The sequence below is a fragment of the Palaemon carinicauda genome, chromosome 4, assembly GCF_036898095.1.
Source record: "Palaemon carinicauda isolate YSFRI2023 chromosome 4, ASM3689809v2, whole genome shotgun sequence".
Lineage (NCBI taxonomy): Eukaryota > Metazoa > Arthropoda > Malacostraca > Decapoda > Palaemonidae > Palaemon > Palaemon carinicauda.
Window position 1 is genome coordinate 50,072,129 of NC_090728.1, and position 16,368 is coordinate 50,088,496.

The following is a 16,368-nucleotide window of genomic DNA, read 5'->3' on the forward strand; positions in this document are numbered from 1 at the left end:
ATTATCTTGGCAGTGTACATTAATGTGTGCAAAATGATTTCATGATTTACAAGTTTAAATGTAGGTCTACTTTGTTATTACGTGTGATATAAAAATAATTGCAGTTTAAACAAGTTAATTTTGTATAGCAATTACTTTTGTTTGTCAACTAACTTAGGGCATGAAAAAATTTTCTCAAATGTTACAATATATTGGACTACTATACCATTCCATGACATGTTCATATTTTAGGTAAATTACATCGTTAGTTGAAAAAAATGTCTACAGTCACATAAAGTTTTAAAATTATGCGGCTTTGGGAAAGTTAAGGAAAAAACAAATAGGCAAAAACAAATTCAATTTATTTTAAATCATTAGATATTAATTATTCAAGCCTTGTCATGAAAATCTTTTTGGGATTTGTTCAAACAAAAATAATTACATTGGATTCTAATAGTTAGAAGAAATATCAACACAATGTGTAGATAAATGAACAAAGCACATTGAATTAGTTGAATTATGTCAATTATCAGCTAAAAATCATTAGCCAGTGTCCTAAGTAAATCTTCCTCCGTCAAGATCAGACTACTGCTCTATAACAGTATCGCAAGCAGTACACGCTGCATTGAATATATTGATCCTCTTGTATGTAGACTGGCATATAGTCGGACGGATCTTCATTTGTAATCGAGCTACTTCATAAACTTTGTCACCATAGCAACTTAAGTTCATGGAGTTATTGAATTCACCTGTTGGTGGGAAATGTGTCCTGCAGTCGTAGTACCAGAAGCCGCCACCAGCCAAAATGGCGCAGTTGTCGCCTGGAAACAAACAAGTGATACACCTTGAAATCTGTCTCTGTTACGTTTTCCTTAAGATAATCTCTTCACCACTACAAATAGAACAGAGTGGATTATATCAAGGACTCACAGGACGGATTATACCAAGGACTTACTCTTGTTGTTGTCAAAATCCTTGTCGTGCGTGGTAAAGTAACGTTTTCTGTTGTGGTATAAACAGTCAAATTCATTTGTGCTTTCTTGTGACCTGCCACCGAGGTCGAGTTTGTACCTGCCAGGTGTTAAAAAGACGTAATTTTCAGTATCTAAATTTAATTTTCTTAGCTCTGTTATATTTATTAAAGAGTGAACAAATAGGGTTATTATTTCGCAGAATGGTCAGAGGGAAGATATGACTGTTGAAATAATATCGAGTTTGAATAACCCATGAAAACCTTTCTGGACAACTTAATAGTTAGGCATAAGTTCAGGAAATATACACATTACTATCTTACCTGTTGTCCTCGTCATCCACTTGGAAAGTTGGGTAAACCAGAAATTTAGAGTCGCCATCCACTTTATCAATGTCCATCCTGAGGGAATATGTTCGACTATACGTCATCTTGTGCATGTTTTCGAGACCTGGAATGAGGTATGAAAGTATCTATACATATTTTTTGCGATATTTTGTTCATGGTTGATTATATCGACAGGTGCATGTTTTCGAGACCTGAAATATGAGGTATGAAAATACCCCTACATAATTTTTGCGATATTATTTTCTTTTCCACGGTTGATTTAAGGACAGGTTCAATGGTATACACACAACTGTATTTCATGGCAGATTTTTTTCCAGTATAATTTTTCTATTAACTTGTTTTAATTACATTTGTGTTTTATTACATTGTCGCCCAAGTAATTATAGTAAAGCGATCTTTTGGTTTTAGATTAAAAAGGTATTTTACTCTGTCAAGGAGCGTTAATTCCCAACTCTATTTGTAAAATACCTTGTTCTTGCTTTAGTAACGTGAAATGAAATTATATTTTATAAGCCTATTCGTCCCATTGTCTGTCTTATGTATTCCCAAAATCACTGCTCAGATTCTTCAACATACCCATCTCCCCCATTTCATTAGCCTAATTTTATAAGGACCTTTGCAATCCTAAATATATAAAATATCTGACTTTAAATATATCATACCCAGCCATTGTTCCGTCACTCCTCCGAAGCCTTCCTTGTATTCGTCCCAAGTTTTGTTAAAATCCAGTTGGTTCTTCTGCTTCTTTCTGCTCATGATCACCGTCCATCCACCTCCATCGGTTACCATGTCACAGTAGACTTTGATCGGAGGCTCACAACCACAGCTGTTGCATCGGGCCACACTTTTACATTAAGATGATGAAACTGTTCTCTTTTAATAAAGTTTAATTAGCACATGGTTTTGCCTCTAAATGATTCGCGTAGGTTTTAGACTCGTATAGTTTTTTAATTGCAAATGAATAAATGATACGATATAGTTTGGTAGGTTTATAAAATTGCGAATGAAGCGCTGTGCGCCATTCGCTATTTTAAAAGCTGACCAACATGGGCTTCAGGTTGATAAAGTTTTAATTGGCAAATGAGGCACCGCTAAAGCTATAGGTTCGTAAAGTTTTTACATTGCTATGCGGCAATGTGTTAATATAATGAACAATTGTTACTGTATTTTGTTTTTCAAATCGGGTATTATCAGCAAATTATCATAGAATGGTGACAATAGCTTTTTGAAATTTAATGTCATACCATATTAAATGCTATTCCAAGTCAATTAAAAAGAAAACGTAATTAAGTTATCAACTGCTTTGTCGTGTTCTCCCCAGTTCCTCAATATTGAGAGGAATTAGGTGCAAATTGATTGATTGATTTAAAGTTTTCTGGCATCCTGACATCTAAGGTCATTGACGCCGTGCAAGACTGCAAAATATTAACCTTCACTACGTTCAGTCAGGAGCTAATCTATTTTCAGCGTAGTAAGCAATTGACAAAGAATTTCTCTTGCTTTACTTCTCAATATATTAGTGAGGAAGTAAGAATGACTTTCATATGGATGCGTTACACAGTATGCCTACAGTATGTGGGCTGCAAAATGCTTGTCTTAAAAAATACAGATAAAAATATTTGAAAAGTTCTTTCTTTTTACAGATCAAATACTTGGCGTTCTTAGTGCTCAGAGAAACGAATTAATTTCAAGTTTATCTTAATTATATCCTTTGGTGTAATACATAAATATAACTTCAACTCTATGTAGCCTAATTTTCTCAAATGTTACTGAATTGTTTTAAATTTTTAAGAGAAGTTTTTGTTTATAAATCAGAAATATAGGAAAATATAAGGAGCAACAATGGAATAGCTTATTCAATTGAAGTTTGTGATCAAGTCAAGTATAGGCCTACTTATACACATACTATGTGTAAATGCCTCTATGGTTATATATGACGCAAACATAAAGAATAAGAATATTTAAGTCAGCTTAAGGACGATTTATGGCACTCAATATAGACTTACGAAAATGGGTAGATGTAGTACTCTCCGCTTTGCCTCACTCCAAGCATTAACAGATCAGCGCAGTCGGACGGTCTGAGTAGAATTGAGAAAGGTTTAGATGTTATGTCTTTTATTGGAGTGATATCTCTCTCTCTCTCTCTCTCTCTCTCTCTCTCTCTCTCTCTCTCTCTCTCTCTCTCTCTCTCTCTCTCTCTCTCGTGAATTTAAAATTGATTAAGTAACTTTCTGAACAAAACATACTGTATATGAGATGTGAAAAGTAATTATTTACGATTTTGAAATAACAACAAAACACATAAGAGATTTGAAAAAATAATCATTTACTCTCTTGAAACTAAGTTGAGATGTCTATTTTTTCAAAGATACAACAGGTTTAAGTAATTGGTTTTAAAGGATTACTATGAAATCTGTAAAATCTCTTGTACTTGTTCGTTTTTCTTGATTATTCATATATATTTTTTTTCATAACCTGTTAGTTTTTTAGTTTAATATTTCATATTCCTAAAGAAAATATTAATGCGGTTTAGTGCGTTTTATGAATAGTAATATTAGTTAATTTTGTTTTATTCAGGGATAATTTTTTTTTATATACTTTAAGAATTTAAGGTTTTGTATGGTCAATCTTTTGAGTTAGTTGCTTCCACTTTCAAATTTAACTTCAAGGTCATTCTCCTTTTTTTCTTTTTTTTTTTTTTTTTTTTTTGCATTCAGTCAACCTATTTCTTCGGTTTCGTATTCCACTTTTGCTCTCATTTTAATGTAATTGTTTACAACACCACGCTCTCGTTTTACTCCAAAATAATGCAATCCTGCGTTTCTCATCTTCTTGCACAGTAATTAGGTGGTTATTTAAATTCTGGGAAAGAAATAATTAGCAAGATATGTTGGGGAAGGGGTTATAAAAAGAAAATTTATCGGTTTCCTCACTAAACGACTTGGAACTGACATGTCAACATAGTCAACCAAACAGAATTCGTGTTGCCAGCATACATAAACAGAAGTTCGTGATGCCAGGGTACATTTGATATACTGTATATTCAAAATATACTTAATAAAAAATTGAGTGATTACTCAAAAGTGTCACTATTTGTAAATTGCATACTTTTTGGACACTTGAGTAATTAATCCATTTTTTATTAAGTATATTTTGAATACACAGTATATCAAATGTACACTGGCATCACGAACTTCTGTTTATGTACGCTGGCATCACAAATTCTGTTTGGTTGACTATGTTGACAAGCGAGTTCCAAGTCGTTTAGTGAGGAAACCGAGCTATTTTCTTTTTATAACCCCTTCCCCGCTTTCTCAACATATCTTGCTAATTATTGCTTTCCCAGAATTTAAATAACCACCTAATTACTGTGCAAGAAGATGAGAACTGCAGGATTGCATTATGTTGGAGTAAATTGAGAGCGTGGTGTTGTAAACAATTACCCTTCTTAAGATCAGTGATTAATGAAATCAACTTTTGCTTACCGTGCATCGCTTAGATTCATCTTCCTGACTGATCTCTCAACGGCTGTCCTGAGTTGGAGAAAAAAAGGAAGAGTTGAAGGAATAAGTTTAATTCGTAAACAATACAATACGCTCATGCACACACAAGCACACACATTATATATATATATATATATATATATATATATATATATATATATATATATATATATATATATATATATATATATATATATATATATATGATATTTTATATACATATATAATATATTATATACGTATAATATATATATATATATATATATATATATATATATATATATATATATATATGATATTTTATATACATATATAATATATTATATACGTATAATATATATATATATATATATATATATATATATATATATATATATATATATATATATATATTATATATATATATGTACATACATACATACATACATACATAGACATATCCTTACTCCTATATATTTTTTTTGTTTTTGTACTTTCAATCAGCACTTTGATTTTAAAGTAAATAATCCAACTTACTGTTCTTCATGTAAAGTCTTCAGGGCTGCATTATTCGCTGCGAGATTCCTATTTTCATTCTTCAGCTGCTTAATCTCCTCCAGGAGGTTCGTTTGGGCCATGCGAAGGGCGTCCACTTTACTTGCGTCATTCTGACGAAGGCGGAAAAGGAAATCGATTTAAGAAGAGGCTAATTTATTAGGAATTATTATATACAAAACCCACAACTTAAATATGAATTGGCAACTCACGTTAGGGACTGGAAGCTTCTCTGCAGCGTTGGCAGATGACGTCAACAACACTAAGTTTAGAGTCAGTGCAAAATGCAAAGGTCTCATTGCTGATTCTCTGTTTGGGAAGGAAAATATTTGGTTATTTTTTCATTTTAATATCTTATATTCATGGGTTATGTTGGTATTATTATGTTATAAAATGTTTCGGATTCCTATACTTAACAATTCTATCATATATATTTTTTCCAACATATTTATTGAGACACCAATATATATTAAGTCGTTCAATCTGTTTTACAAAGATTATAGATAAGAAAATTGATGACAATTTTTGCTACCACGTCTCAGATGATAAGAATATTTTAGGATATTTTAGTATTATTTAAAGCCGTAATAAGAAAAATGATCTAAACGAATGGAAATAATAGCGGCATATCTATAACTTGTTCTTTTACAAAATATAAGTAAAGCTGTATAAAAAAAAATAACTAAGTATACGCATCAGGATTAAGGAAATTCTATTAATTAGCAATCCAGTGTCAACACTAATACTTGAATTTCTTTAAATTTTGCAAGCTCAACTTCAACACCAAAACTTAAACTTTTTAAAATTTTTGCAAAAGAAGATTTTTCTGTAATTTTTTTTCCAGTAAATTAAATCTTTCGTTTCATTTCACGTGACACGGTGGTGTGGTGTTTATTTTGAATTAAATCCATTTACTTTGATATAAAAAGCTATCATTGTATGATTCCTCTTTCATATTATTCTCCGGGTAAAGTGAATTCGGTATTAAGAAGGATTTTGTAACTTGATATGTCGGTAACTCTAATATTAGTAACAACCTTCCGTGTGGATTTAGCCCAAAATTGAGTGATGTTTATGACTAGATTGTAGAAAAGGATCAATATATATATATATATATATATATATATATATATATATATATATATATATATATGTGTGTGTGTATGTATATGTATATATGTATATATATATATATATATATATATGTATGTATGTATATGTATGTATATGTGTATATATATGTATGTATATATATATATATATATATATATATATATATATATATATATATATTTATATATATATATATATATATATATATATATAAATGTATGTATATATATGTATATGTATGTATATATATATATATATATATATATATATATATATATATATATATATATATATATATATATATATACACACACATATATACACTCATTTGTTTCCCAATCCATAGATGACCAGAGAAAATGCAATAAAACGGTCACTGCCACCTTCATACTTTTAACTTCCTAAAGAACAGAAACGGCTGAAGAAACGGAGAACCACAAGTTCTTCTTCTTACCTGCGTCGCCGAAAAGAGAAATCTGAAGGCGGCCACTCGCTCCCTACCCCTACCATTTATATTTAGGTAAACATAAGCCCCTGGGTGAACTGAATCGACGAAAGAACCGTGTTCAAATATAATTAGGCAGATGTTGGTAATGGGCTTTTCATTATAAAGGTAATCATTAAAGTGTCGTCGGTATTTTGGTCATCTCGTTAGGATCCGAGACGTAAGGTAGCCAAGGTACCAGCCACCCGTTGAGATACTATCGATAGAGAGTTATAGTATACTTTGACTGGCCAGATAGTGCTACATTGGATCCCTTTCTTGGTACTTACTTTACTTTACTTTGATAGCTGCTTTTCCGTCCCATTCATTAGGGGAACCCCACTCTCTACAGGGCCCCCACTGTTGTTATATCTTATTCGTTCAGAGTATTCATCGTTTCATATCACGTATTGCTCATTTACTGCTATATCGTCACTGTCGTACGACTCATGGAATAAGAAAGTCTTCAGTTTCCTCTTGAAGGCCTCAATGTTTTCAATCATTCGGATGTCTCGTGGGCGCTTATTGTATAGTCTCGGGGCCGCATATTTAAAGGCTCTGGAGCCTACAGTAGACACATATCTAGGTTCCAATAGTTTGAAATCATCTGTAATTATTCTCGTGTCGACGCGATTTGTTGGCTGCGCAATATGTAGCAATTCTCTTAAATATTTTGGACGACCGGTTCTGATAACGGCTAATTTTCCTTTGCTTACACATACACAGCATAGATTGGTCTATTCTTAACAAATTCTCCTTTTTCCTCATACTCCTGACAGCCCGAAGATAGAGTTCAGTGACTATTTTCCTTTTCGTGAGGGTAAAAGAGACTCTTTAGCTATGATAAGCAGCTCTTCTAGGAGGACACTCCAGAATCAAACCATTGTTCTCTAGTCTTGAGTAATACCAGATCATCTATACCATGGTTTGACAATGCCTGTGGTTAGAGTTCTATTCAGTATACAAATCAAGGTCTACAATTAATAAAATCCATAAGATATATTTATCAATTATCTGATGTCAATTTTTTGTTTGTGACCTATTTTTAGGAATGATCCAATGTGTAATTTAATTTGATTTCTGCAAATATTGAAGCAAACAGGAATGGTTAACTACCCATTGTGTTGCGTAATAACACTTTACTCTATTTTAATTCACTTTACTTCACTTCACTCCAAGGGCTGATTCCCTGGTCCCATTACACATGGAAACCCTGTTCCCCACAGGACTAACAAGATCTGACATAAGTCTTTCATTTTAGTTTAAATATGAAAGTTCTATTTTAATGTTGTTACTGTTCTTAAAATATTTTACATTAATTGTTCATTAATTCTCTTGTAATTTATTTTTTTTCTTTATTTCCTAAACTCACTGGGCTAGTTTTCCCTGTTGGAGTCCTTGGGTTTAAAGCATCCTACTTTTCCAACGAGGGTTGTAGCTTAGCTAGTAATGATAATAAGCCTTGCTAATACTAGGCATACAGTCAACTCTAATAGTCAGGACTTCTCCACCATGAGGCTCAATACCACACAGTATTCTAGAAGTTTTATTCCCGCTGTGACCAAGTTGTGGAATGATCTTCCTAACCGGATAGTTGAATCAGTAAAACTTCAAAAGTTCCAAGTTGCAGCAAATGTTTTTATGTTGAACAGGCTGACCTAAGTCTTTTTATGTTTATACATAAATTATCGGTTTTAACGTTGTTAACGTTTTTTAAAACCTTTTATTTCAATTTTTCATTACTTCTTATATCGTTTATTTATTTCCTTTCCTCACTAGGCTATTTTTCCCTGTTGGAGCCCTTGGGCTTATAGCATCTTGTTTGTTTTTCCAACTAGGGTTGTAGCTTGGCTTGTGATAATAATAATAATAATAATACTAATAATAATAATAATAATAATAATAATAATAATAACCCCTTTCCCATTGTATTGATTGACCTAGATAGCCAAATACGTTTAGTTTTTTCGATATGATTATGTTCATTGTCACAATAGTATATATAATGAGTTAGGAAAAGAAAAATTAATTGAAAAGGTAAAATCTATGAATTGAAAGGGTTAAAGCACACACTCGCTTGAGGGTACACTCGGGTACATTATTCTATCTTGTTTCTCTTCCTCTTGTTGTTTTTAATTTTTTATAGTTTATATATGAAAGATATAATTCATTATTGTTACTGTTCTTAGATAATTTTTTGATTGTTCGTTACTTCTAGTGTAGTTTATTTATTTCCTTATTTCCTTTCCTCATTGGGCTATTTTTGTCTATTGGAGCCCTTGGGCTTATAGTATCCTGCTTTTCAGACTAGGGTTGTAGCTTAGCTTCTAAAAACAACAATAATAATAATAATAATAATAAAATTCCGTATCATTTACGCCATTATAAAGGTATTCTATAGACCTACGTTCCAGGATCCTCGTCGCTCATTCCACAACACAATTATTGTGTCCACGCTGCTGGCGCAAAGCACTACAATCTACAGAAAGTTCATTGTCATTTTTTACCTCTTACACAGGTAGCACAGCTTGCTTACCTTTAATTTTAACTTCCATTGCCAGGGCTAATAAAATGGGCAACTTCCTTTGGCTGGCGATTTTGATTTCCTCAATTCTATGCTACTGCTTCTTAATTTTTCTTAATTTTCTGCAGCTAACAATTGCTCTGTTTTATCATCTGCCTCATTTTGTAGAACTCACAAAGCATATCATTTTTAAAAATTCCTCTTTCTTTAATTTTCGTTTCAGTTGATTTTATTCAACCTTGTCTTTATGACAGATTGTTAAGTTCACCTATGTAATCTCTTCTACCATTACCATTTACAAACCTCAACTTGGTAATTTCTGCTTTATTTTTTACTTTCCCTTGAATTTCATTTGCCACTTTATCTGTTATTTCTTTCTTGAGTTCCTGCTTTCTATACTTTTTTCTCTTCGATTTCATTATCATAATTTTTGTATATTTGTAAAAGACATTTTCCCAAGCATTTCCCATACGGTTTCCTAATTTGGTCTTCCACTACCTCTCCCAACTAATTTTTTATTTTCTGATGTAATAGGGTTATGAAAAAGCCTCTTCGTTGTAAACTTAATTCTATTCTCAACGGGCCTTATGTATGTTTCCGCTATTAACCCCCAATAAGGTATAGATGCAACTTGTTCAAACATTTCTCTAATTATCTTGTACTGAATACCCTCGAGCTCTTTCATTTATTTTCTTTTTCTCTGAAACACCCCCGCGTCTCCGTATTTGCGAACACTGTAGGTTCAGCAAAAATCGTTCAAATTTGGTTAAAAGCACCAAATTTTGCACAAAGTTAGCTTGAGATGTACCTTTTGAAATGTGATAGAGACCCATTTGATATCTTTCCAATATGGCCGCTTTTTCAAGATGTCCGCCAAAAATCTGGAAAATGCTGCTATTTGAAGGATTTTCATCGTATAGTCACAATTTTGAAGTCTAAACCTATATTTTCAAGGATGTTCTAAACATTAAAAGCAAATGTAAGCACGTCAGTTACAGTTTAAATATATTTTTATTTTCATTCACAATGCCAAGCCTACTACTCGGTTAACGACTCCGTACTTTGTAACTTTTTTTGGCAACATATGTTATTCCTTTTTTTTTTTTTTTTTTTTTTTTTTTTTTTTGCAAATGCAAGACCATGGTCTTCAATCTTTGAGTACCATTCTACTTAATATTAATTTTTATCAAATATTTCTATTCAACCTCAATGAATTTTTTTTTTTTTTTTTTTTTTTTTTTTTGGCAAATGCAAGACCATGGTCTCCAATCTTCGAGTACCATTCTCCTAATTATTTCTTTTTATTATTAAATATATCTATTCAACCTCAATGAAATGTTTTTTTTTTTTTTTTTTTTTTTTTGCTAATGCAAGACCATGGTCTCAAATCTTCAAGTACCATTCTCCTAATTATTTATTTTTTATTAAATGCTTCTATTCGAGCTTAATGAAATAACTGTTCCATAGTGTCTTCTCATTATTCAATCCCCTCTGTGAATTTGGCTTTTAGGTAACCTATCTGCTTCCCTCTTGTTTATTTATTAGTTTTACTCACGAATAAAGAACCCTCATACAATTCTAATTCAGGAAGATTTTACTTATATATGACCCTTCTTACTGTAACGCCACATAATTTTTTTGCCAATATATTATTATTATTATTATTATTATCATTATTTCTAGCTAAGCTACCACCCTATTTTGAAAAACAGGATGCTATAAACCAAAAGTCTCCAACATGCAAAAATAGCCCAATGAGGATTATTATTATTATTATTATTCTTATTATTATTATTATTATTATTATTATTATTATTATTATTTCTAGCTAAGCTACCACCCTATTTTGAAAAACAGGATGCTATAAGCCTAAAGTCTCCAACATGCAAAAATAGCCCAATGAGGATTATTATTCTTATTATTATTATTATTATTATTATTATTATTATTATTATTATTATTATTTCTAGCTAAGCTACCACCCTATTTTGAAAAACAGGTTGCTATAAGCCAAAAGTCTCCAACATGGAAAAATAGCCCAATGAGGAGAGGAATAAATAAATGATAGATTACAAGAAGTAATGTTCCTTTGAACATTATTCAGCTGTAAAAGCTATTTAACTAGCTATAGATCTTATGCATTTAGTTCAGTATGATGAGGTGTGAAAATAGCATAGCATTCGTAATCAGGCGGAACATCCAAAGTTCAAACTTGCAACGAATTAAGTCTTTCTTTATAGTTTATATATGAAAGATGTATTTTAGTTGCAATTCTTAGATTATTTTCTATTAATTGTTCATTACTTGTAATTTATAATTTATTTATTCCTCTCCTCATTGGGCTATTTTTCCATGTTGGAGACTTTTAGCTTATAGCATCCTGTTTTTCAAAACTGGATGGTAGCCTAGCTAGAAATAATAATAATAACAATAATAATAATATATTGGCAAAAAAAAAATGATGTGGCGTTATAGTAAGAAGGGTCATATAGAGTGACCATCACTAGAAACAGGGCGTGTAAAATACAGTAATACTTCCTTATCCTTCCCTATTGTTCTTTTAAGAGAGTCAAGATATTGATATATATATATATATATATATATATATATATATATATATATATATATACAGTATATTATATATATATATATATATATATATATATATATATATATATATATATATATACAGTATATATATATATATATATATATATATACAGTATATATATATATATATATATATATATATATATATATATATATATATATATATGAGAGAGAGAGGGAGAGAGAGAGAGAGAGAGAGAGAGAGAGAGAGAGAGAGAGAGAGAGAGAGAGAGAGAGAGAGAGAGAGTAAAACCTGTGTGTGTGGGGGGGGGGGGGGGTTGACACCGCCTCTCACTAACCTAGGATAACATTAATGACTCACTACCTCAATATTAATCCAAGTGAACTTAAGGTCTAAATATTTCCAAGTGAGATTAGCACTGTGATTATTTTGTAATTGGCAGGGTTGGCCATTCATTACTGGCAAATGGAGTATTTGCCTTTGCCCCCGTGTAAATAATGATGTGATTAATAGTGAAGCCTTCTTTTCATGCGCTAAGTACACAGGCCCTTGGATATAGCCGACCAAAATCAAAGCAAGCTTATTGGTCCTTCGGAAATGACTAGTGAAAAGGTGTGCCAGCTGGTCTCCATGTGGTCATTTATATAGATTAGTTCTTAGAATATTTTATTTTTTAATTGTTTCCTTTCCTGATTGGGCTATTTTCCCTGTTGGGGCCCCTGGGCTTATAGCATCCTGCTTTTCGTTCTAGGGTTGTGGCTTAGCAAGTAATAATAATAATAATAATAATAATAATAATAATAATAATAATAATACAGCTTACTAAAGTTTTTTATGGGCAACAAATTTTCCTTTAGGCTCATCTGTAGTGTTGTGATGGCCGATGTGGTAACGTCCCTGACTGGTGAACGCCAGGCTGGGATTCTAGTCCCGCTCAAATTCGTTAGTTTCTTTGGTTGCTGCAACCTTACCATCCTTGTGAGTTAAGGATGGGGATTTTGGGGGAGCCTATAGGTCTATCTGCTGAGTCATCAGCAGCCATTGCCTGGCCCTCCTTGGTCCTAACATGGGTGGAGAGGGGGCTTGGGCGCTGATCATATGTATATATGTTCAGTCTCTAGGTCATTGTCCTGCTCGATAGGGCAATGTCACTGTCCCTTGCCTCTGCCATTCATAAGTGGCCTTTAAACGGGCTGTGATTCATTCTGTAGAATTTTCTTGCATCTAATGTTTCTGAAGTCTAGCTTCTGTATATCGTTGGTACTAAATAAAAAAACCTTTATTTTGTTTTTCTTTATATAATTAAGTTTTGGAAAGGGCGGAGTTGGTGTAAACGTTGGTTCACATTATTAATAGAAATGAACTCATAAATATAGCTGGTGTTCCTCAGGGTAGTGTTCATGGCCCATTACGTTTCATACTATATACGCATGCTATGTGGTTTGGCTTAGATAACAAACTTGTTGCATGTGCAGATGATGCTACTCTCTTTGCTTCAATTCCATCTCCTAAATGTAGATCTTGGATTGGTGAATCCCTTAATGGAGATCTAGCTAAAATTAGTACACGGTACAAATTATGGGTCATGAAGTTGAACCCTAACAAAACTCAAAGTATGATTGTAAGTAGGTCGAGGGTATTGGCTCCTCAACATCAAAATCATAGCATTGACAATTTTTTTTTGTAACTATCATCATCATCCTAATCTCCTCCTACGCCTATTGACACAAGGGTACTTGGTTAGATTTCGCCAGTCGTCTCTATCTTGAGCTTTTAGATCAGTACCTCGCCTTTCATCGTCTCCTACTTCACGCTTCTTAGTCCTCAGCCATGTAGGCCTGGGTCTTCCAACTCTTCTAGTGCTTTTGAAATTGTACGTGTGATTCCTGATAGAAAATTTACTTTTGAGAAACATACCGGGTCTATTTCTTCTTCAATTGCACAAAAATGGTTTATTAAGAAAGTCTTTCAAGCTTTTCGGTGGTCATTCTATTCTGAAGAAGTGTTTTAATTCTTTCATTTTGCCTTGTTTCTAGTGTTGCTCTGTTTGATCTTCAGGTGCCGATTCTCATCTTAATTTGTTGGACAAGAACGTGAGGTCTATTAAATTTCTTATTCCTGAGGTAGATATTAATCTGACACCATCGTTTAGTTATTACTTTATGTATGTTGCATAAGATTTTCATGAATTCTGACCATCTTTTGCATTCAGATCTTCCCAGACAGTACCATACTGCCCATAATACTAGATATGCAGTTAATTCTAATGGTCATCCCTTCACCATAAGGCTCAATACTACTTGGTATTGTAGAAATTTTATTCTAGCTATGACTAGATTGTAGAACGATCTTCCTAATCAGGCGGGTGAATCTTAAGAGCTTTAAAAGTTCAAACTTACAGGGAATATTATGTTGAACAGGCTGACATAACTGACATAAAACTCTCTTTATAGTTTATGCTATGAAATATCTATTTAAATGCTGCTGCTATTCTTTAAACTTTTTATATTGATTATTCTTTACTTCTCATTCAGTTTATTTATTTCTTTATTTCCTTTCCTCACTGGGCACTTTTTCCTGTTGGAGCCCTTGCGCTTATAGCATCAAGCTTTTCTAACCAGGACTGTAGCTTGTCTAGTAATAATAATTATTTCAAAACTATAAACATTCTGTTTTAAAAGATAAGTTGACGTCGTTGATTAAATCCCACGCAGTAGGACGAACAAGTTTTATCTATTTATCTATCTATTTACCAAGGCACTTCCCCCAATTTTATTGGGTAGCTGATATCAAACAAATGATCAAAAGGGGACATTTCCTCTCTCCGCTCCTCCAATCCTGACGAGGGATTCAGCCTTGGGGGTCATAACAACGATTAGAATAGCCCCTCTATATTGGCCTTGAATAGCCCCAACGTATCCCTGCGTGTCTTAAGAGGTGACTTAAAAGGGACGGGACAAGGGGGCTGGGAACCCCCTCTCCTGTATTTTGTATTCCTGTGGGACATCAAAGAGGCGAACAAGTTTTATACATTTATAATATTACAGTCTTGCAGTTGATCTATCACCGTATATGAGGTATCATAGAGGCTTAAGGAATTTATTATCTCCTGTCTTGGAAAATTGGTACAACTTATAGACGTTGAGCAGATATAAAGATGTAACTTGAATCCTTGATATTCGAAGCTTTATTGTTACAAATGTCGTTTCTATGTTCATGACAGAAACTCATTATACCTTTAGCATCTTAGTCTGCATTGATTTAGAGTGATGAAGATCCTTCTAACCTTAGTGTGCTGTTAGAATCTAGAGCTTAAAGGTTTTAAGGTTTAATGGCCACTCATGAATGGCAGAGGCAAGGGACAGTGACATTGCTCTGGCAAGTAGGACAATGCCATAGAGACTGACCATATATACATATGATTAGCGCCCAAGCTAGGACCAGGGAGGGCCAGGCAATGATTGCTGATGACTCAGGAGGTAGACCTATGGGCTCCCCCCCTTCCTTAGCTCTCAAGGATGGGGAGGTTACAGCCACTAAAAGAACTAATAAGTTTGAGCGGGACTCGAACCCAAGTTTGGCGATTACCACTCTGGACGTTACCAAATAGGCCACCGCAACTCCTAGTTTCTGTCGAGGCCTATGTGTGGGGGCAAGTTTTATGCCAAACCTATAATGTTAATATAAATGGATTCCTGGTCATTTATAACAACTGAGCTTTCATAGCTCCTATTAGCTGGTTGAAGTATTGTGATGTCTGGCATTCGAAAGTAATATAACTATTAGAGGTATTTTTTCAGTTTTGTTTTATGCAAACCCATATAGTTATTATTACTATCCCGGAATAATCAAATTACCTAGATAAGAGCGCACTTGGGTTGTGGTGGCCGATGTGGTAACGTTCCTGACTGATGAACTCGTTAGTTCCTTTGGTCACTGCAACCTCACCATCCTTGTGAGCTAAGGATGGTGTGTTTGGGGTAGCCTATAGGGCTATCTGCTGAGTCATCAGCAGCCATTGCTTGACCCTCCTTGGTCCTAGCTTGGGTGGAGAGACGGCTTGGGAACTGATTATATATGTTCAGTCTCTAGGGCATTTTTCTGCTTGCTAGGGTGATGTCACTGTCCGTCCCTTGCCTCTGCCATTCATGAGTGGCCTTTAAACTTTTAAACTCTTACCCAGTCACTAAATCCTGTTCGGTTTGCAAATATCAGTTCTCCCATATACCATCATTAACACAGTTTTCTCTCTAAACACATATTTTCAATCACTCTCCTATGATATACCTCTATGCAATTATTGATTGTGGTTATTATGTAAATTATTAATCAAAGATTGAC

The 16,368-nt window shown here is 33.2% G+C and overlaps 1 protein-coding gene across 1 annotated transcript; it reads right to left on the bottom strand.

The window, feature by feature from the left end:
* Positions 1–405: 405 nt before the first annotated feature.
* Positions 406–6,939, bottom strand: LOC137639067 (microfibril-associated glycoprotein 4-like). Its single transcript, XM_068371387.1, has 9 exons — positions 6,902–6,939; positions 5,547–5,643; positions 5,317–5,447; positions 4,783–4,830; positions 3,304–3,375; positions 1,960–2,141; positions 1,274–1,400; positions 935–1,050; positions 406–800 (listed from the first exon to the last, which is right to left on the bottom strand). Exons 2-9 carry the CDS (start codon positions 5,631–5,633, stop codon positions 565–567), a joined length of 999 nt encoding a protein of 332 aa, XP_068227488.1. The 5' UTR covers positions 5,634–5,643; positions 6,902–6,939; the 3' UTR covers positions 406–564.
* Between the last annotated feature and the right edge of the window lie 9,429 nt (positions 6,940–16,368).